This window comes from Pleurodeles waltl, chromosome 9, assembly GCF_031143425.1.
Source record: "Pleurodeles waltl isolate 20211129_DDA chromosome 9, aPleWal1.hap1.20221129, whole genome shotgun sequence".
NCBI lineage: Eukaryota > Metazoa > Chordata > Amphibia > Caudata > Salamandridae > Pleurodeles > Pleurodeles waltl.
Genome location: NC_090448.1, coordinates 333,288,010 through 333,312,009, shown reverse-complemented (window position 1 = coordinate 333,312,009; position 24,000 = coordinate 333,288,010). Strand labels below are relative to the sequence as shown.

At 48.2% G+C, this 24,000-nt stretch overlaps 1 protein-coding gene across 2 annotated transcripts in view; it reads right to left on the bottom strand.

The window, feature by feature from the left end:
* The window catches only part of RNF123 (ring finger protein 123), a 1,441,353-nt gene that overhangs the window by 1,012,309 nt on the left and 405,044 nt on the right, over positions 1-24,000 (bottom strand). For both annotated transcript variants that reach the window (XM_069206868.1, XM_069206867.1), the window contains exon 16: positions 20,571-20,688. In XM_069206868.1, the coding sequence (XP_069062969.1) occupies positions 20,571-20,688 (118 nt within the window). The remainder of the gene's footprint in view (positions 1-20,570; positions 20,689-24,000) is intronic.

Sequence of the window (24,000 nt, the reverse complement as noted above, 5' to 3'; positions counted from 1 at the left end):
GTCTCAAAACTAATATGCAACTCAACAAATTTTCAATTACCGCGGAGGGATGTGGGGCGGCAAAGAATGCCACTGGCTTCCAACAGTTAAAAGTTAGTCTGTATCTGCCATTATGAAAGCCAACCAGGCAGCGGTATGCGACGTGATTTATTCAGTATACAGGAAGCACGCCAGACCTTGGCACGTGAGTAACTTTGAAGGATCAGGTGTTGTGCATTGAACTGACTGGACAGTTGACATTTTCATGGAGGGAGGTACTACTGTGACATTCAATGTTTGCACCAAACACAAGCCATGCCCTTCAGAATGAGGAACACACCATTGTAATCCTCTGCTGCGCAGTGTAACGTGCAGGAGTCTTCTAATCTGAAGCCACCATGCCAATGTGTCATTTGGTGGGGAGGGGTCCCATTAGAGTTTTATATCTAAATCAGGCCCTAAGTTGGTAGCCTTATTTTGATTCACAGGAGAAGCACAAGTACAGCATGCGGAATCTAGAATGGACTATTGGGTTATTAGCTGAAGCAGCACTGGAATGTTTAATGTGAAACTGTTGAGTTCTGTGGAGGTTTTTTAATATGAAATTAAGGAGAATAAGTAAAAGGGTGTGGTAGAGTGTGTCCCTTACAAGGGAAACAATGATCAAAGCGAAGCTTGATGAAGGAAAAGGCATTAAACAAATCATATTATGAAACAGGAAGAGCAAGGAACAGTAAAGATTGGCAATTTGCTTGGTCTATTATTGTCACTTCCTATGTTTCTGAATTCCACGCGTATTTGGGTGTGGCTGCTCTGTTGTTTCTTGGAGTTATTAGTCCCTGTGCTGATATTCACCTCCCCACTTGACACTATATCCTTTTTAATAAAAGTATTCCGTATAGCGTCATTTTAAAAAGTGATGATAATTATCTGTTTTTTAAAAGACCTATTGCCTGGATGCATTAAATATATAGGCAGAGGAATGTATGTGTCATATGACACGGAGCCGGGACGGGGGTTAAGACTGTTGAGTTCGTTTTTTTTTTGTATTATTTTCTATTGTTGAGGTTGATTAGCATCCTGCAGCTAGCCGGACTTCCCACCAATACCTCTGCACATCTTTGGACTATGAACATATGTGATACAGTGAAACTTGGCATCTGGCTATGTTACTCTGAATGTAATGTCTATGTCAACGGAGGCTTGGTGGTAGGACCCTCCATATCTTGTTACATGCCGGCTGAAAAACCTTATACATTTTTTTTTTAAAAATGTTTAAAGGGCTACTTAGGTGGGTGGCACAATCAATGTTGCAGGCCCACTAGTGCAATTTAATCTACAGTCCCTGTAGTGCACTTACTAGTGATTTATAGATAGATTAAATATGGCAATTGGGTATATGCCAATCTAATCAGGTTTTAGGGAAGGAGCACAAACACTTTAGCACTGTTAAAGTGTCCACGATCCTAAGGCCAGCAAAAACTAAGTCGGGAAAAACAGGAGGTCTGAAGGCAAGAAGTTAGGGGGATACAACGCCAATGATGCCAGGACTAACAGGCCACATATGTATAGATAACAATACCTAAATAATATAGGAATACATGAGTATAACACTATAGGAATACATGACTCGATTTTCCAATTGCTATGTTACTCTGTAGGGAATATTTTCATTATTTCTGTTTGATAATTTACTTTGTTTTCTTCTGGCCCTAAATCAATTGTTTTAGACAATGTGTTCTTTCACTGTTGCGTTTGTTAATTTGCTTTGTTCCCTTCTGGTCCTGTATCAAATGTTTTGGATAATGTTTGCTTGCATACCCTGCATGAACCTTGAGCCTTATGTGGTACAGCCCACCCCTGATGTTATCCCCTCATCTGAAAGTAAACATTGTTTTTTTCTAGGTTATTCATGCCAGTATTCAAAATATCTTTATGCCGATTGATCATTTTCTTCATTTGGTTTGATATAGGAGATTACGCAGTAAAGGGTCAGCTTTTGGTTTTCTTTTTTGTAATATGTTTCTAGAAGACCGACTCTTTTTATCCACTTGCCATATTTTGGCGTTTTAGTAATTCGATTGGTTATCGTTTAGCAATCATCAAATTCAGTCCAGTTTCTTCCGATCTGTAAGTATTGCCCAAAGCGTAGATTAGGTTTTAATGCTCTTTGATGGTAGCTGTCAAATCTAAGAAATGAATCATTATTTGCCAGTTTGTTGTAAACAGCTACGTATAGTTTTTCATCCCGTGCAATAATGTCAATGTTGAGGAACGATCTACTGGTTTTGCTCGTACAGCAGGTGAGATATACATGGCAACCTTTACTGCTTCTCTATTTTGTGAATTGATACATTTTCCTTTTATCACCTTACCGCACAATTATAATATCGTCAATTTAGTGGCTCCACAACTTAAAATGTGTGGTAAGGGATAGTTCCAGTTCTAATATTTATGTTTTCGAACTGATGCATCTATATATGTGCTCAACTAGTATATGCAGTGTCCATCAAGTTGCCTTCAATCTTATGAAATAAATTATTTGCAGACCTTAAGGAGTCATGGGTCAAACTGATTTTATTCACAGTCAAACACCAGCATGCTTCTTTAGAGTTTGCCAATAAAGCGCTACTTTTGGTTTCTCTTACTACGGCTATAGGGTGCCACCTAGTGACGTAAGCTTACATCCAGAGACCTTTTTTGCAGCCAAAAAGACAAATGTTGTGGTCATCTCTCTCCTCAGCTTATTTTGCGGAATCGCAAAACCCAAAATGCTGGAGGGTCCGCATGGTGGGATAGAAAAGAGAGAGAGAGGGAGAGGGAGAGGGAGAGTGAGAGAGAGATAGAGAGAGAAAGATTGTCATTGCAATGGTCTCTCGATGCAATGGCTTTCAGCACAGTAAAGAGTCACCTGTGGCAAAATGTTTAAGGTCACAGACCCTCACACTGAAAGTGGAGGATTCTAGTCCAGGTGTGTCTGTGGTCATTTCCGTACTTTCATTTCTTTTAAAGTTTAAGGTTTATATTACAAGGTGATATCACTCTTTTCTGAATTGACAAATATATTTTTCTTTTCAATTTGTCCAGAAATCTCATTTTAAGTATATTATTCATCAAAGCCTAAAAAAAAAAACTCTCTCTCAATTTCTTTTTCAATCTTTCTCCAACTTACACCCTCTCAGACCCTTACGAACCAACTCACAGCCCCCCTCACACTCACGCACTCACTCAGTTCCTTGTGCACCTGCTCACACCATCACACACCCACTCATGGACCCACTCAGACACTCACACATCTACTCACAGACCTACTGAAATCCTCACGCACCGACTCAAAGACCCACACAGGCACTGACGCACCTACCAAGACACTGATGGACCCACTCTCACACCCAGACACACACACACACACACACACACACAACCACTCTCACTCCCAGATACACCCTCTCACAACCAGGGAAGCAGGCCATGCACAGTGTAGGATTTGTGGTTAGGGAGGTTGGCCGCAGGGTCTGGCAGCAGGCCAGGACATGAGGCCAACCATCACCACGCAAGCAGCCAAAGGCCGTGCACGGCAGTGGTTGAATTGACATAGTTATGAAAATTACTTTACGCTAGAAAAACCATAGAAATTCACTGGAAAAAAAAACACAACGGTTACAGGGACGATATAGTTAGGCTTACATTTTAAATGTACCAAACCATAGAAATTCACCAGTTATAGTGTTATCTCAAGTAACTGTAACTCACGCCCTAACGTAACTAACTCATGCCCTTGCCATGCACTGTTAATAACCCCACAAATTACGGCACTCATTACATCCTTAATAACATCACTAATAATAACAATGTAATATTTGCAGCAGAATTCTTTAGGAAAAAACTGCGCAGCCGGGGTGCGAGTTATAGTTACCTTAGGGCATGAGTATAGTTACTTGAAATAACTCTTAACTATAACATGTACATTTATATGGTTTGTACGTTTAAAATGTGAGCCTCAATAGCTATAATGTCCCTGTAACCTTTGCTTTTTTAAGTGAATATATATATATATGTGCTAGAGGAACCTACTGTTAATTGTAAGCACTCTGTTGACTAGATTTCTGTTGCTCCTAAAAATTTTCCTTTGACTCGCGGCTGTTCTGAATTGTTAGTATTTCACTGATGGTGATTTGCCCATCGAGGACTTTATCATGATTTGACAAGTGTGATTTGGAGGCAGCATATTGAAAGAAGTTGAGTGTATTCTTAAGGGTTTATAATATGAAAGAATTATTCAAACATTAGTGCCTAAATGCAATGGTTGGGTTAAGTTTTATTTATGTTAAACATGCATAGAAATACACGATGTTTAAGGTAGTAAGTGATATGGATTGATAAAGATGATTCATTTTTTTTTTTTTTTTAAGATGGCGCCTGCCTTTAATAAGCTTATTTATATTGTGATGTGATCTTGTGTCCTTCAATGTTGATGTGAGCTTGGACCAATCAAATATATTTAAATGTGCACCTCGACACAAGTCGCCGACACTAAGGCAATCAACGAAACGCGTTCTACTAGACTATGTTCTGAGAGAGAGAGTGTGTGTGTGTATGAGAGTGTATGTGTGTGTGAGTGTAAGTGAGAGTGTGTGAGTGTGTGTGTGTCTAGATTTCCGTTACTAATAAGTTCTTCCTTTGCCTCGCTGCTGTTCTGAATTTTTTTGTATTTCACTGATCAAACAACTCATTGGAAAAATGGTTTGTTCCCACTGCCATCTTTGTACACTCATTTCAAGAAGCAGTTAGCATAATGTTCAGAGCCTGCCAAAACAGTAATTTAAAAAAAAGTTTACATGAGTGTAAAACACTCCATAGTTATAAGAGGAAACCAGCAAAACAGACCAGTGCCCTTTTTTTTTTTTTATCTCACTGGTCAGCATTCTCTTCCCAAAGGGGCCACATTGTGCAGTGTGGGACACTAAGAAGTGTTAGCCAGTCTTGGAAGCAGGATGCTTTTTTGTGTTGTCCATTTAAAAAGCACTCAACTGTGACACTGGTGTTAGTGTTAACTGATCAATGATTTAGATTTTAACAACTTTAAAAAATCTAACAGCAGTGACTGTTAGAGACACCTGTGTGTAATTTAGCATCACGTGTTAGAATCCTAACACTTCACTGACGTCACTGCTGTTAGATCTTTTAAAGTTGTTAACATCTAAATCATTGATCGGGTAACACTAACACCAGTGTCACAGTCGACCCTTCCTGCCTGAAGCTTTTATGTTTTTTCCAAAAACTGGGCGAAGTTAACAAGTCCAGCGGGTACTGAGGGTCAACGTGCCAGGGGTGCCATATTTATCCCAGGGAAGTGTCCTGAGAGACAAGGTGGTCACTGGCAATTGGTTACTTGGTTCTCTTCTACCAAGTGATGAAGTTCCTATGATGTGTGGCATCGGGCTATCCCAGAATGATACATTCTTGCTCCTTTCAATATGGCACAACTCTTCGCAGTCGTGAGGAGCAAGGTAGCACACTCCATACTGTCTACAGGAACAAAAGGCATCCTGCTCAGAGGTATTGGACCAGACAGCCCATCTAAGGCAGCTTCCCCTTTGAAGCTCGCCTCTGGGCTAACCCCCTGAGTGCTCATCCGGGCAGAGGCGACACCTCTCTGCTGTGGCACTGCCCTTTGTTTCTAAGCCTGGAAGTCATTAAACGTCTTCCCAGGTGGCCAGAAACCTATATGAATGTGTATGTCTTTGTGAGGCTGCTGGACAAGCAGAGCACAAATGAGCAACTGTCTACAAGCTGGCCACAATTAAAAGTGCCATTAATTTCGAACCAGGAATCAGGCCACATTTCATGCCATGATTAATTTGATACGTCACATGACCCAATTTGGTAGTCCTAGACAAATTTTGGGGGATGCCATGCAGTAACCCTGTATTAGCCAACGGGGCTACTAACTTTATCTGCAGCAAAATAACAATTTGGAAGTGTTGCTGCTAAAACATATCGTCAGACATATGTCTTACTTAGCAAAATATTGCTCCTGCCAAAGAACACGATAGGCTTTCCTAAGGGCAGACCTACAAATAATATTAGGGGATAGGGCGGCTTTGCCATAAGTTTAAATGGCAAAGTCAAACTGGCAGTGAACGCTCAGCCCTTCCAGTCTGTAGTGGCAGGCTGGGAGGAGCCATTTTGTATGTTTTCACACGAAGGGTGGCACAAATAATGCTTCAGCCCTAGTGGACATACTGTCTTGCATGCCCTGGTAAGTTAAGCCTTGCCAATTGGGTGCATCCGATTCGACATGCAATCTGTAAGGGGTCAAAACATTGGCACTGAGGTCTTATTAGGCCTCAGTGAACTCTCAGAGTAGAAAAAACAGCAGCATGAGTCCAAAAATGTGGGAGTGAACATGCAAAATGTGGAATTTCCTTACAGTAATCAATTAGCCATATGGAACCGACAACAGACTGACATCAGTATAGGTTGTTTTGTCTACAGTGTCAAAAATTATTCATGACCAGGCAGTGTGTGTGTCAAACGTGTCTACTAATCGAATGTAGCCACACAGCCAACTAACAGACCATCACTAACACAAAATATTTTGCTTAGTGTGGTACATGTGATGCGCCATAAGGCTGATTACAGGTAACCTAATGACTTCTTCACTGGTTAAACCCGGAGGAGTTAAGTTATAGCTATTGAATTCATAATAAGCTCCTATTATCACCAGTTTTGTTGTCAACTGTGGTATTTGTGATAGTTAACCCTGCATCACACTATGGGGGTCATTCTGACCTCGGCGGTAAAAGCCGCTTACCGCCGGTCAGAAGGCCGCCACAATACCGCCGCGGTCAGCCGCCACGGACATTCTGACCCACAACTGCAAAACCTCCGAAAATCCGCCCTCCACTGCAGTCCGCCACATCAGCGGCCAGCGGTAAACTGGAGAAGACCAAACCTCCACCGCCACGCCAACAGAAATACGCCCATCCCATTATGACCGGCAAATCGACGCGGCGGTCATTCAACCGCGGTATTCCATTGGTGGTACACACCGCCGCGGTCAAAATACACACACCTTTACAAACCCCTACCACATTGGACAATTTGAAAGGCACACACCTGAAACACATACACACACCACTCCCACACATCCAATACCATATAAAACACACACCCACATCACACACAAACCCCTACCAACAAAAACCAGAGACGAAGGAGAGAGAGACACATCAGAGAATAGATAGCCAGACACACAGAGGCACACCGCAACATCACACACACCACATAGAAGCACAAAGCACCACACACCAACACACACATCATCACCTACACCACCCCACACCTCATACACACCACCCCATGGCACCACAAAGGCACCCACGCTTTTCGGACCAAGAACTCCGGGTCATGGTGGAGGAGATCATAAGAGTGGAACCCCAGCTCTTCGGCTCACAGGTCCAGCACACCACCATAGCAAGGAAGGCGGAGCTCTGGCAGCGGATCGTGGACAGGGTCAACGCGGTGGGACAGCATCCCAGAAATCGAGAGGACATCCACAAACGATGGAACGACCTACGGGGGAAGGTGCGCTCGATGGTCTCGCGACACAACATCGCAGTGCAGAAGACTGGCGGGGGACCCCCACCCACTCCACCCGAATTCACAACTTGGGAGCAAGAGGTACTCAACATCCTGCATCCTGATGGCCTCGCTGGAGTACACGGAGGAATGGACTCTGGTAAGTACAAGGCCAACCCCTTCACCCCCCCCCCCAGCATGCTAACCCCCACCCTCACCCCGAACCCCCCAGCACACATCCTCCCTGAGAATGTCTCCCCAGCACAACCCACCCAACACCAACCCCTGCATGCCACCCCCAAACTATGGACACCCATCACCTAAGCATGACCACTGCACATACCCATCACCCCCCCCCCACAAAACACCCTCACAACACCTCCCCCAAGGGAATGCCAGCACTGGGGGGACAAGGGCACCCATAAAACGCAAGCTAATGCACACACAGAAACAATAACCATACACTCTTACCCCATGCAGGACCCGAACGACAACACACCAGTCAGGAGGGACCAGAAATGTCCATCCCACCCCCGGAACAGGCCACTAGTGATGACAGCAGCTCTGTCGACCTGGAACCTGACGACCAGCCCGGACCATCGGGGACCTCTGGGCAGTCGGTTCCCCTCACCCAGACACAGGCCACTGCAGACCCAACCCCCTCTGGGAACAACAGCACAGCTCCCACCCAGCGGGCCCATGCCTCTGTCTCTAGGACAGGTCAAGCAGCGGTGTGTCTACCACTACAGGGCCCCCAGGGTAATCCACCAACCCAACAACAACAGGGACCTGGGGGCAGTGGGAGTGGGCACACCGTCCAGGGGACAGAGGCCCAGGGAAACAGGGCAACTCGGAGGGCTGCTGTGCGACGGGGGGGGGGGGAGAGGCCCAGGGAACCCACTCTCCAAGAGGCCCTCACCACCATCATGGCTGCCTACCACCACTCACAAGAGACGATGGCGACGGTACTGGCCAGGTTCCAGGAGATCCAGGCACAGCAGGAGCAACGCTACATGGGGTTCAGCGACCAACTCAGCAACATCTCAACCGCTATGGGGAGCATAGTCCAGGCCCTGAACCGCATAGAGGACACGTTTCGGGACCATGTGGCATCACACAGGGCCCCTGTCACTAGCCAGGAACAGGAACAGCCTACCACCTCCGCCGGCGCTAGTGGACAGGAGGCCCCACCACAACGACAGCCCACCAGAACCCCACCTCCTGCTGAACAACAACCGCCCCGCAAAAGGAGCCTGAGATCAAAAAAACCGACAGAGTAGGATGTCAAGTCCCCCGCCAGCATCACATACCCCCTGAAGTCCTCCCACTGTCCCACATTACCACCCTGTCAAACCTTGAACTGCCCCTGCTCCATCCTGCCACAGGCATATGGACAATGCACCTGTGAGACTGAGAACTGGACTCCGCCATGGACATTACTCCACCCCCACCCATCACTGTTTCACTATCATGTACCAATATCTATGCACTAATAATAAATCACACATTGCACTGAAATCAATCAGAACTCAGCCTGTCTTATTTACAAATGTATGACACATTACATATCAATTGCGTATTGTGAACATTGTGAATTACACATACCGAGGTAACTTAGCATTAGTCCATGGGCCAACCAAGCCGAGGTCACGCAGTGGCTCATACAGCACAGAAAAGGGAAGGGAAAATCAAACATCATGTTCATAGGTCTGGGGGGAAACCGACAAAGTTGAGATGCAGGAGGCTTTCAGGAAATGTAAAATGGCATGGGTGATTATTACCTGTGTGCTACTGGAAATACTGTTCTATTACTCTGTCCCTGTTGTCTGTGTCGTCCTCTGAGTCTTCCTCCTCTTCACTCTCCGCAGGCTCCACAGCTACTTCAACACCACCATCTGCACCATCCTCCTGCAGGAAAGGAACCTGACGTCGCAATGCCAGATTGTGAAGCATACAGCAGGCCACGATGATGTGGCACACCTTCTTTGGTGAGTACATCAGGGATCCCCCAGTCATATGCAGGCACCTAAACCTGGCCTTCAGGAGGCCAAAGGTCCTTTCGATGATCCTCCTAGTTCGCCCATGGGCCTCATTGTACCGTTCCTCTGCCCTGGTCCGGGGATTCCTTACTGGGGTCAGTAGCCAAGGCAGGTTGGGGTAACCAGAGTCACCTATTAGCCACACACGTTGTCTCTGTAGCTGCTCCATCACATAGGGGATGCTGCTATTTCGCATCACATACGCGTCATGCACTGACCCTGGGAACTTGGCATTTACATGGGAGATGTACTGGTCAGCCAAACAGACCACCTGGACATTCATCGAATGATAACTTTTTCTGTTTCGGTACACCTGCTCATCGTCTTTTGGGGGTACCAAAGCCACATGGGTCCCATTAATGGCACCAATGATGTTGGGGATATGTCCAAGGGCATAGAAATCACCCTTCACTGTAGGCAAGTCACCCTCCTCTGGGAAAATGATGTAGCTCCGCATGAGTTTCATCAGGGCAGACAACACTCTACTCAAAATCTTTGAAAACATAAGACGAGACATTCCAGATGACATGGCCACTGTGGTCTGGAATGACCCACTTGCCAAAAAATGGAGGACTGACAAAACCTGCACCAGAGGGGGAATCCCTGTGGGTTGGCGGATGGGGGACATCAGGGCTGGCTCCAGCTGGGCACACAGTTCATGGATAGTGGCACGGTCAAGTCTGTATCGAAGTATTATATGGCGTTCTTCCATTGTCGACAGGTCCACCAGCGGTCGGTACACGCGAGGATTCCTCCTTCTCATCCCAAGTCCCAGCGGACGGTGCCTAGGAAGGACAACATGGAGCACAGAGTCAGCCAAACCACAGGTACGTACAGACAGCTTGCACAGTTAAAGAATGGCAATGGGTTGAAAGGCGTGTATGTGTGGCAATGCAAGGCCTAGGCCTGTGTGTCGCAGTCAAAATTAAGCCATGTAGGCCCTTGAAATGGCGGCTGCCTGACCTGTGAAGTGGGACAATGGGATGTGAGGTCAATGCGCTGGCGGGGCACACCGTGGCGGTAGGCGGTCGAAGACCGCGGCGCAAAGCCGCATTGGTTAACATTGAAGCCTATGGGTTTCAGGAGCCAATGACGAAGTGCGCCGGTGGTCGCGGTACGTACCGCCGTGGTACGCACCGCCGCGGGCGTGACCACCATTTTCTATCTGCTTAATCACTCGAGACCTGATCATCCACAGGAGAGGACCTATACTGCAAGTGCTGCTGTGACCTCGGTCTGGAAGATACAATGGCTGCTGCGACTGGGGAAAGGGCCCCTGCCTTCACATCTGAAGAGTTGGAGAAGCTCGTGGATGGGGTCCTCCCCCAGTATGCGCTACTCTACGGTCCTCCAGACCAACAAGTGAGTACACCGGGTGCACATGGAATGGGCTATGCCTGTGTGGATTGGGGTGGATGTAAGTTGGTGGGGTGGGGGGCGAATGAGGAGTGCAACGCCCGACAGATGAGAGCATGTGCCATATGGCAAAGTTGGTGGGGGGGGGGCCAATCACATCTAACATGCAGGTCATTGATGATTTCCTCCTTTCCACCCTGTACATGTCAAATAGGTCAGCGCCCATCAGAAGATCGAGATTTGGCGTGCCATCGCCAAGGAAGTCCGGAACTTGGGGGTCCACAACAGACGGGGCACCCACTGCCGCAAGAGGTGGGAGGACATCCGCCGCGGAACAAGGAAGACCGCAGAAACACTGCTGGGGATGGCCTCCCAACCTAGGAGGGGTGCCAGTCGCACCATGACCCCCCTGATGTCCCGGATCCTGGCGGTGGCCTACCCAGAATTGGATGGGCGCTTTAAGACATCACAGCAGACACAAGGGGGTGAGTATCAGCACATTCTCCTATCTTTCTGCGCAGTGGAGGCGTCTGGGTGGGGGAGGAGGGCTGTGGGTGACATTAGGCCAGGGCGCTTTCTGTAGTGTAGTCCTCTCCCTTGGGCATTACCCTGTGCCCCCGGCCCCCACCTCAGTAGGGTGACAAGTACAGCCATTGAAGGTCCAGCATCTCCCATGTGCGCGTTTGACGTCTCTTGGCCTGTTGTCCTAGTCAGTAGTACTAAGTAGTGTACCCCGACTGCGCGGCTTAGAGCATTAGGCTCCTGTGTCTGTCCTCTCCGCCAACGGTGTTGACATTGCATGCACTCAACCTGGTCTTCTTTTTTTCTCCCCCCACCCTTTCTCTTCATCTTCTTGTGCATGTGTGCATTAGCATCACCAGGCGGAGGAGATTTGGCATCGGAGCACGAGGGAGCTGCAGGACACAAGGCCCCGGTGGGCCCAGGAACAGACACCGAGGGCACAAGTGATCCGGAGGGCGAGGGGAGCACCACGACGGGGACCGCTGGTGAGAGCAGCGAAAGCGACACGTCCTCGGATGGGAGCTCCCTAGCGGTGGCGGCAACATCCGTGCCCCCCGCCTCTACAGGTACAGCCGCCACCCAGCGCACCAGCCCCGCCCTCCCAGCAGCCCCTCAGTCTTCGCTCCGTACCCGTTCGCCCAGGAAGGCGCGTCTCCTTCGCCCCAGGCACCTCAGCCCCTGCCCCTGTTGCCCCTGCTGCCCTCAGTGCGGAGCTCATTGACCTGGTAAGGACGCTCATTGTTGGGCAGACGACCCTTTTGAATGCCATCCAGGGTGTGCAAAGGGAGGTGCAACAGAGCAATGCGTACCTGGAGGGCATTCATTCGGGTCAGGCTGCCCATCAACGAGCGTTCACTGCTCTGGCCTCAGCACTGACGGCAGCCATTGTCCCTGTTTCCAGCCTCCCTCTTCATACTGCCTCCAGCCTTTCTCTGTCTCCTGTTCCTCAGCCTATCCCATCCACACCATCAGACCAGCCTGCACACACCTCAACACCCAAGAGCAGCTCATCCAAACACAAGCACCACAGATCCCACAAACACTCACCCAAGCAACACCCAGATGCAGACATGCCAACAGCCACTGCCACCCCTGTGTCCCCCTCCTCCTCGTCTCCCTCCTCCCTCCCTGTGACGTCTACACTCACACCTGCATGCACCCCAACATCAGCCAGTGCTTCCATCACCACCTCACCCTCCAGTACAGTCCACACTCGTGCAGTCACCCACTGCCATTTACACGTCCCCTGTGTCCTCTCCCACTGTGTCTGTCACCCCCTCTTCCAAGACACACAAACGCAGGCAGCCACCCACCCAACAGCCATCTACCTCACGACAGCCTACAGCACCAGCACCTTCACCCAATGACAGCACACCTGACTCTCCTACAACCACCTCCTCTACCTCCACTTCCATCTCCACTTCTCCTACCCTTTACCTTGGCCCTAAAAAACTTTTCATGGCTAACCTTGACCTCTTTCCCCCCGATGAGCTCCCCCATCCATCTTCAAAGAGTCCCAAGAGCACCGCAGCCACCACCAGCCCAGCTTTGGGTGTCACTGTTGTGCATGGGTTCTGGAGGAGCCCACCCTTTGCCAGCAGTGACACATCGATCAGCAGCAAGGACACGTCCAGCCCCCCCCCCCCCCCCCCCCCCGGCAAGAGGACCCGCAAAAACAAGGGCCGCCGTGCGAGGACCGACAGGGCTGCCCCCAAGGAGCAATGTGCGGCCACTTCACCACCCACACCATCTAGGGGAGGCAAGGGCCCGAGAGCCCCATCAAAGGAGCGGAAGGGCAGCAGGAGCGCGGAGAAGGTGGACCCCACATGCCACATCCCAGCTGGGAAGGAGGACACTAAGGAGGCCAGGAGTCTGTCCCCGAAGGGTCCAGAAACGTCACGGTCCGAGGGCGACTGAGCAGGGAGTCCAGGCCAGGTCTGGCTCCCTTGACCTGCTGGATGAGCACCGCTGAACAGGGCCAGCGGGGCAGAAGAGCACCGCTGAACAGGGCCAGCGGGGCAGAAGAGCACCGCTGAACAGGGCCCAGCCGTGGAGAGGAGCACCGCTGAACAGGGCCCGCGGTGAAGAAGAGCACCGCTGAACAGGGCCCGCCGTGGAGAAGAGCACCGCTGAACATGGCCCGCTGTGGAGAAGAGCACCGCTGAACAGGGCCCGCCGTGAAGATAGGCACCGCTGAACAGGGCCCGCGGGGCAGAAGAGCACCGCTGAACAGGGCCCGCCGTGGAGAAAGGCACCGCTGAACAGGGCCCGCCGTGGAGAAGAGCACCGCTGAACAGGGCCCGCCGTGGAGAAGAGCACCGCTGAACAGGGCCCGCCGCGGAGAAGAGCACCGCTGAACAGGGCCCGCCGTGGAGAAAGGCACCGCTGAACAGGGCCCGCGGTGAAGAAGAGCACCGCTGAACAGGGCCCGCCGTGGAGAAGAGCACCGCTGAACAGGGCCCGCTGTGGAGAAGAGCACCGCTGAACAGGGCCCGCCGTAGAGAAGAGCACCGCTGAACAGGGCCCGCCGTAGAGAAGAGCACCGCTGAACAGGGCCCGCCGTGAAGATAGGCACCGCTGAACAGGGCCCGCCGTGAAGATAGGCACCGCTGAACAGGGCCCCGCCGTGAAGATAGGCACCGCTGAACAGGGCCCCGCCGTGAAGATAGGCACCGCTGAACAGGGCCCCGCCGTGAAGATAGGCACCGCTGAACAGGGCCCCGCCGTGAAGATAGGCACCGCTGAACAGGGCCCCGCCGTGAAGATAGGCACCGCTGAACAGGGCCCCGCCGTGAAGATAGGCACCGCTGAACAGGGCCCCGCCGTGAAGATAGGCACCGCTGAACAGGGCCCGCCGTGAAGATAGGCACCGCTGAACAGGGCCCGCAGTGCAGAAGAGCACCGCTGAACAGGGCCCCGCCGTCTCAAGCACCGCTCCGCTGGGCCCTTCATCTCAAGCACCGCTCCGCTGGGCACCGCTGTCTCTCCACCGCTCCGCTGGGCCCTTCCTCTCAAGCACCGCTCCGCTGGGCCCTTCCTCTCAAGCACCGCTCCGCTGGGCACCGCCGTCTCAAACACCGCTCCGCTGGGCCCTTCATCTCAAGCACCGCTCCGCTGGGCACCGCTGTCTCTCCACCTCTCCGCTGGGCCCTTCCTCTCAAGCACCGCTCCGCTGGGCCCTTCTTCTCAAGCACCGCTCCGCTGGGCACCGCCGTCTCAAACACCGCTCCGCTGGGCCCTTCATCTCAAGCACCGCTCCGCTGGGCACCGCTGTCTCTCCACCTCTCCGCTGGGCCCTTCCTCTCAAGCACAGCTCCGCTGGGCCCTTCTTCTCAAGCACAGCTCCGCTGGGCCCTTCTTCTCAAGCACCGCTCCGCTGGGCACCGCCGTCTCAAACACCGCTCCGCTGGGCCCTTCATCTCAAGCACCGCTCCGCTGGGCACCGCTGTCTCTCCACCTCTCCGCTGGGCCCTTCCTCTCAAGCACCGCTCCGCTGGGCCCTTCTTCTCAAGCACCGCTCCGCTGGGCCCTTCCTCTCAAGCACCGCTCCGCTGGGCCCTTCCTCTCAAGCACCGCTCCGCTGGGCACCGCCGTCTCAAGCACCTCTCCGCTGGGCACCGCCGTCTCAAGCACCTCTCCGCTGGGCCCTTCATCTCAAGCACCGCTCCGCTGGACCCCACTGTCTCTCCACCTCTCCGCTGGGCCCTTCCTGTCAAGCACCGCTCCGCTGGGCCCTTCCTGTCAAGCACCACTCCGCTGGGCCCTTCCTGTCAAGCACCGCTCCGCTGGGCACCGCCATCTCAATCACTGTTTATGGTTCACTGTGCCCACCATGCCTCCTCCTTGACCAGTGGAGACTGTCATCCACCTGATGGACTGTGGCTTTGCACTCCCCAGGATGTTACAGTGGGCAGCCCACCCACTGTAGAGACATTGAGAGACTGTGGCTTTGCACTCCCCAGGATGGTACAGCGGGCAGCCCACCCACTGTAGTGACATTGAGGGACTGTGGCTTTGCACTCCCCAGGATGGTACAGTGGGCAGCCCACCCACTGTAGAGACATTGAGAGACTGTGGCTTTGCACTCCCCAGGATGGTACAGTGGGCAGCCCACCCACTGTAGTGACATTGAGGGACTGTGGCTTTGCACTCCCCAGGATGGTACAGTGGGCAGCCCACCCACTGTAGAGACATTGAGAGACTGTGGCTTTGCACTCCCCAGGATGGTACAGTGGGCAGCCCACCCACTGTAGAGACATTGAGAGACTGTGGCTTTGCACTCCCCAGGATGGTACAGTGGGCATGGTGGCTCCTGGTGGATCTGGCGTCGTGGACTCATGTGGCTGTGGTGCCCCCCCTTCCCTTCCCCCTGAGGTGCCTGTAGTTTTTACATCTGATGCCCCTGCAGTGTTCTCTCCAAAGCACTCAGGTCTCCTGTGTGGGCTTTGCCCTTGTTTCTCAAAACTTTGGCCCACGGACATGATGAATTCGTAGGATGTGCAGGACTTGTTACTTCAGTTATACACTGATGTGTATGTCATTAGTTTTCTTGTGAATATCTTTCATGGTTGTACGATAATTTTCAGGAGCTTTTTGGTACATAAATATTTATTCCAAATTTGATTATGTCCTAGCATTTTTCTGGGGTGTTTGGGTGGTGTCACTGTGACTTGTTGCTCTGCATTGGTGTGTACATAGTTGGGGGGGGGGGGGGTCGCATATGTGTGTGCCCGTAACCTTTCGTCCTCCCCCCTCCCGTGTGTCGTAGGTGCAGTACTCACCGTTGTCGTCTGCGCCGGACTTCGTACTCGTGGTAGATGAGAAGGTAGACGAGAGCAGGTAGGATGTTTAATTTGGGTTCCATGCTGTCCTCCTTCCTCCTGGAGTGCGTAGTGGTGAGCGTTTTCCCGACCGTAGTCTGTTTCCGCCGTGTTTTTATCAGCGGTGCTCCTGCCCCGGAAAAGATGGCGGATTGGTGAGTTGTGATAGTGTGGGCGGTACATTGTCTGCCGCCTGGCTGTTGGCGGTGACCGCCGCGCTGTTTGTTTGTACCGCCGTGGCGGTCGGAGTGTTAAAGTGGCTGTCTGTGTTGGCGGTTCCCGCCAGGGTCAGAATCCCATATTTTTTACCGCCAGCCTGTTGGCGGGTTGGCCGCCGCTTTAACACCGACCGCCAGGGTTAGAATCACCCCCTATGTGTGTCCATCACAATTCTAAATTCATTATGACACTCATTGTCAACACTATTGTACACCATTTGCAGTATAAGAATACGTTTTGGTAACTTTCATTCTTGTGGACACTATCTCACCCCAGATTCCTCACCTTTGAAATATCCCCTGGTGCCAGCTTAGATTGGGGAAACTCTGCAGTAGCTCCCACATGCCAGCAAAAGGCACTGTCAGCCTCAGATCTCAACTTCTCCCATCCTCCGAACCTGGCTACACGTAGCCACATAAAAATGCCACAGCTGTACGCTGATGTGATTTTATCATTTACATTTTCTGCACTCCGAGGCAAAGTGGTTGACAAATTAAGGAAATGGTCAGTGTTCAAAATCTTATGTAAGACATTATTACCTATGAACAGTCCACTTCTCAGAACGGAGAGAAGGACAGGCATAGTGAGGAATCGGAGTTTGATAGTGTATCCACCACAAAAAGCATTATCAAAGGTAAACACCTTACTTTTCTGAGGGCACTTCTACCTGCAGATTTCTTACTGTCTGCCTGATACCAAGGCAGCAAGGTGGTGGGTCTAAGGGCTGGACTTTTCACCTGCAGGACCAAGCTGGTGAAAATGCACCCCCTCGCTAGATTTGAGAGTTCATACAGTAATACCTAGCAAAATTATGTACAGATGCTTACATAGGAAGTGGTCAAATGTCCAACGCGGAACACCTGTTTCTAAAGACCTAGTAGTGACCTTTGCCTTGGTGGAATGAGCCCGAAGGCCCTCAGAAGGGCAAAAGCACAGAGCAGCATGACGCAAATGACAATCTCGCTTGGATGTCAGATTTTGGTTCACCTTCACTTTCTTCGAACCTACAAACTCATCAAAGCTTTGACTGTCCACCTACAGGTCTTTAGCACTATCAAATTAGAAAATAAAGACCACTGGGGGCATTACAGTCTGCAGCACATGAAAGAGACAGCACCTTTGGGAGAAGTGATGCCCAGGTCCAAAGTACTAACTTGCCAGGAAAAAAGGTGAACAGATTATGCTTGCAACTCACTGACATGGCCCACAAATGTGAAGTTAGTAGGGAAAACAGCCTTTAGAGTGAATAGTATCAGGGTGCCAGCAGGCACAGGTTCAAAAGATGCACAAATGAGAAAGATAAGATTCAAACTAAAGCCCCACTGCGACATAACAAAGACAGTAGGGGGGAAAAAATAAGAGATACCTCTTAAAAAACACATCACAGCGGGTGACTTGAATAACTATGGCTGATCAGACAAAGAAGGAATGTAGGAATGGCCAATAAGTAATTTCAACACTGCCCATAGCAATGCCTTGCTAAGAGGATAAAAAAAGAACATTAGATAAGCTTAGCATGCAGAGGGTCCACTTACCTGTCCTCGCACCAGGTGACAAACTTATACCAATGGCAAGAATATACGGACTCTGAACGGGCAGAAAGCAGTCAAAATAACTTCGAGCAAATTTGTCAGAATATCAAAACTTCAGTCGATTACGATCAGGGATCCTACACAGGGAGACGCAGCGTGTGGCTGTTCAGAGGCAGAACTCAGCCCTGCGTTAATAATTTGTGATTATTAATGATGTAGATCTTTTCCAAGTAGTGCTGGGGACACTCGGAATGAGCAAAATATTAGTTTTTTACACCTATTACTTCCTGTAACAATACAGAAAATTATACTATCATAATGAATACTCATTACTTCCTATTCAATATCATGTGCATCGGTAGATACCACACCTGTTTGCTCTATCCTTATTTGTGCAAGTGATGTGAACATCTATGTGTACATGACATGAAAACAGTAACACTTTGAAAACTACAAAGAAAAAACATTTCACAATGGTATTATGCATCAATTGTTTAAGGCAGTATACAGATCAATTGTCCTAGTGAATATAGGCATCTATGAGTTCAAATCTATGCACCAGTGGCCCCAGGCAAGGTATGCAACATTTCCCCCAGGCAGTATAGGCATGAACTGTTTAAGGGGTTATATGCATCCTTTGATCCATGCTGTTTGTGCATCAGTGATGCCAGAGTATATGTATTAGTGTCCTCAACAATAAGCATCACTGATATTAGGCACTACACCCATCAGTGGTCCCAGATGGTTCATTGATCAAAGACTTCAGAATGTACATCATTCATCGTTGACCAAGCCATATATGCTCCAACAATCTAAGAACAGCAATGTCTTCCAACAGGGGTCCCAGACAGTATATGAAACAATTGGCTCAGGCATCATATGCCCTAATGGTCTAAAAGCAACATACTCCTCAACAGCCCCAGGCAGCATATTTATCAATGCTCCTAAGTAGTGTACCCATCATTAGCATCCAACAATGCACTCATCCAATTCCCAAGAACAAGCAAGCATCATTGGCCCTGTGCAGTATCTATGCATTAGTTGAAAGGGAAGTAAGTGCCAGATATATGAATAACTGATTGCAAAAAAACTGGTTGCAATTTAAATCTAGTATTTTTGAGACAAGTACGTTTGCGACCAGTAAAAAAATTGTATGAACTGACCTATGTACTGATAGGTCTGACAATCCGATTTGAAGTAGGCCCCGTAATCCAACGTACCTCATAAATATTAATAAGGTAGGTCACAATTTGCAACTCAGTTCTATCGGTGGCCATCAAAGGAGTGGTGGCCTGGTAGGGTTAGTAGACCACGTATGATCACCTTTTAATACTGTCAACTTTTTTTGTGTGTTTTTTTTTTTTTTTCTTAAATGCTACCCGTTTTCCTTAAAGTGTTACATGATCCTTTAACTTTGATTATGGTTACTAGAATGCATACATGTGGGCCTCTCATTTTCCTTTATTTTATTTTTTCCAAGTTTTTGACGTATGTTTGTATGCTCTTCTAAGCAAATAATGTAAGACTCTACTGTACTGCTTGAGTATAAAACTTAAACTAAAGTTTAAGTTTAAAAAAATATATATTTTTGCTGTGACAAGCTCCGAATCAGAGTGTTTTTAACTGTGCAAATTCTTTGTACACTTGGCCCGAACTGAGGCACCAAGCAGTGTGGGCAACTGTGCCCGCCAGAGATTTTGATTTGAGACAGGATTCGAAGTGACTGTTTAAGACATCAACACTAATGAATCTTTCTGTTCCTGAGTGCCCGAGGGAGCCAATCAGCGTGAACACCTAAATCAACAAATACAAAAGAACTAAAAGTGGGTGCTTTAACATCTCACTAAACTCCACCATAAAAATTGTAAGTTTGAACCATGCGCTCCCTGGCCTAAACTGCCCTAGTTGTCATAAATTGAAAAACGACAGGCCTTATAAAATGTTTTAATTTAGAAGCAGGTACGCTGGTATTCCAATAAGCAGGAGGCCTCTGTGTCTTATGCACTGAACCAACCAGAATATGTAAGAACATTAAACGTAACTGTCACAGTGATAGAATTCCCAGCTGTATGTTTATGTTAAGTATTTTAGTATAGAAATATGTTTAGGTGGTTACACGTTGCTATCGCAAGTGGCAGAACAAACAGTAAAAAAATATTCAAGCATTACTACGACAGAAAAGATGGTCTCAATCTCGAAGGCTGTGTCAATGTTCATAGTCAAAGCCATATCATAACCAACAATCTAGAAGGCTCTGTCAATGTTCACAGTCAAACCCATTCCATAAATAATCAACCCCCGCCATCCCTCCATATTTTGAGAGCTTTATTTCGGTGCTGCTATGGCACTCTCCTCCAGGTTGATGCTCACAAATTGCACGCTACAAGAAAAAGCACACGCTGTCAGGGTTTTATAAGCTTTGAACTTTTATGAGTTTAAATTAGCACGCTAGCGGTTTTAGGACAAGGGAAGCGGAATGATACCCTCACACAAGGCAGCACAGGATCTATAGCTTGTACCTCTTTGTTGAAGCGGTGTGGCCACCACGTGGTTGGAATAAGTTCCTGGAGTCCTGCCTCCTCCACTCGCAGAGGGCTTTTGATGTAGAAAAATACCACGGATCGGAGCACATCAAATCTGTACAAGTGTTAAGGCACCACAGTCCGGGAGATAGTGACTTCATTCATAAACAAGCATTTGCAAAGAAGTCTGACTTGACTGTGCTAATGCATGAACACAGCATTTGTGCATGTCTATATCTGCCTATCGTAGCAAAGTAAAGCTTTTAGTTAATAGCGTGTACATCAAATGCAGTTGTAGAAAAGTTGGATGATCACCAAGTTATTTAACGTAAATCACATTAGCACCCAGAGTAAAAAAAAAAATACATATTCAAAATGCAGATACATGGTTAAATGCTGCTATACTCGTACACGGTACTGTATAATTACTTATTAATACATATTTTGCACAGGTAGTTATTAATATTCGGAATAACAGAGCTGGAGAAGAATCGTGCTGTGTGCGCTACAAGGTCAATGAATAAAGCAGTTGTACGTTTACGGTTGAAACAGTAAAGGATTGTGTGTTGCCATGCAGTTTTTGTAGCATCTTTCGGCTCAGTGTGTAACGGTACTTCTAACTTCTATTCTGACTACTGTTAAGGAAAAACAAGTACCCGAACGCCAGCCACTCATGCCTCACGCGGATCAGCTTGGGCACTCTGTGGGTTATGAATAGTAACTAGAGAATGGGCCTATTGAGACAACCCCAGCTTCTAGTGAACACCTCACTCACCCTTGGTGTATCCTCTGCAACACTTGCATTCTGTCAGATTGTGTTCTCAGAACACAGAAAAATAGAGACGCATGCCACGTTATTCCCCCTTTACTCACTCTTTAGGTTCCCGAGCAAGCAGAATTCGCGTTCTTCCTGTGCACCAGTTAACACAAGTTGTGGTTTATAATTAATATTAATAATATATATATATATATATATATATATATATATATATATAGGAGGAAGCGATCTGCAGGGTATTATGGATATGCGCTGTGGTAAAACACATTGCATCTCTGAAAAACAGCTCTGGAAACATTCAATCGGTGAGAGCACATATTTGCCCCCACCTTCACTTAACCCCCCCAAAAAAAAAAAAAACACCAGCTGATAAAGGCGGCATTAAAGAACCATCCACAACCATGGTCGCCAGCCAGCACCTGCCAGGTGCTCAGAATATCTCCTTTGTAAAAGCTGGAGCTGTAGGGCCACCTCCCCCCGGCTTCGGGAGTAGCACCTTGATGTTGGACTGCTTAGAAACAATGAGAGGAAACGTACCCAGAAAGTTCGTGAAAACAGATGAATAATGATTCCTACAACGAGTAGTAGCAAAGTCAATGCGTCTCGCCTCTGTGACCTATTGGCTTTGCCACTGCTTTTGGACACGTGCGGTGTTGCGACTCTGTCAAAATGCCACTGACGCCCGCATGTCTCCAAACTTGAACGCCATTAGATAGATACGGGCGCCTTCAGTTTCATTTTTATTTACCAATCCAAGATGACAGCCGTCACTTGCATAGGTAATTAAAAGAAAAAATAGTGCAAAAAAGCCAATTAAAAAATACAAACGCCTCTACATGCTGCAGGGGTAGGGGTAACGGAGGAGCTGTACTGATAGAAAGGAGAAAAGTAGCACATGGAGGGCGGTGAGGGAGAAGTAAAATAGAGAGAGAACACCGCAGAAGTACACGGGAGAGAGAACAGCACCGAGCGCAGGGTGGAGGAAGACAAGCACACAGACCTGAGAAAGCCGCGAGTGGGATAGGAGCACACGGACAAAAAAGCAACACGGAGCAGAAGGGTGGACATAAGCGCACAAGGAAGTGAGAGTTAGGAAGCACATGAAGTCATCAATTGCATAAGCAAAAATAAATGTGGCAGCAGTGTGTGTGTTGGGGAGTGGACAGAAAAGCAGACAGGTAAGAAGGGCAACACTGAGGGAGGGAAAGAAGCACATGAGGAAGATAGCTGGAAAACACATGCACTCATGTGGAGTGCTTATGCAAAAATACAAAAAAAAGTAGTTCCCTAAACGTGAGCAGTGAAAGCATACAGAAAAGAGAATATGCCCCAGGGGAGGGACTAACACAGGTAGACAAGGAAAGCAACTGAATAAGAATGAAGCAGGCAAATTAGAGCGACAGTAAAGCCAACCAATGACCAGCAATGGCCGGACTGCAAACCTCTCTATCACCTGTGTTTTATTTTCTGTTCAATTATTTCTGCGTTTGGCCTGTATATTGCCGAGTGTGGAAGCCTCCCCATAAATTATGCCTGTGTGCACCAATTCTGTCAAACAACAAGCAGTAAAAGGAATCTCACCTCAGTGGCGCCGAGCCCCAGAAGGGTCATCAGATGCCATTCTGCCACCAAGCAGAAACAATGATGCTGCAAATTCCACTTCCTTTGTTAGGGTCGCATTGCCACCTGCACAACATACAACAGCCCCTGGTGCCAGCGTATCATGGAAGTAACTGCAGGTAGGCTCCTTTGACTATTCATGCTAACCCATCCCAATGACTGCTCCATGTAAAAAGGAGCTAAATAGCTAACTGCCATAAATTATGATGTTTGAAACACCAATCACTAAAAGGCTATTCTGTGGTGTATTCCAAAATGCAATCGATACTGCAAACAAAGCACCAGCGTAGAAGGCTATCCCAAATTCCCATGCCCTGTATTTTATTTTTATCATGAAATGTTTTCAGTACATTTGACTGCCCTCAAAAAGTTCACCCGGGACCTTAATAGCAATATAATTAATAGCCTCTCAGAAATGGCTTTGAAAAACAAAGCAAGAATGGAAAATGAATTCCACACGAAGTGTGGAAACTTAAGCATGTAAAAGTAGGAGAAAGTAAAGGAAACTAGACTGCAAAAGTTTACGACATCTTAATGCAGCAAGACCTGGGGAATAGGTGACAAAATAGGTAAGGTATTAAATGGATGAGCATTTATTGATGCAAACACATTCAATGAAAAATGAATAGTGCAATACTCTTTTAATCAAACGACATCAATGCATGTTAAATGTTAAATTACACAGGTAATCAAGACTGTTAGGCCGTGCAATCAATCGCAAAACACTTAACAGAAGGAAGTGGATACCAAAACAGTTTATTAGGGTAAACTATGAAAATAACGTGCCATAAAGTTGCTTGCCTTTAGAAACTCCCCTTTTGGTAGATTCTCAATCTAACCACAGATTTCTCACCTACAAAAATCCTAGACACCAAATTGGATCCAGAAGAACTAGGAAAGCATTGCTCCTGTGTGCCGGTTGGTGGAGTTGTACCACTCCATGTTGACTTTGTTCCTCCCTGCAAGTGACAAACTGAGCTGCACATAAGCGCCACCTCTGCATGCTGATGTAATTTTCTTTCTTGACTG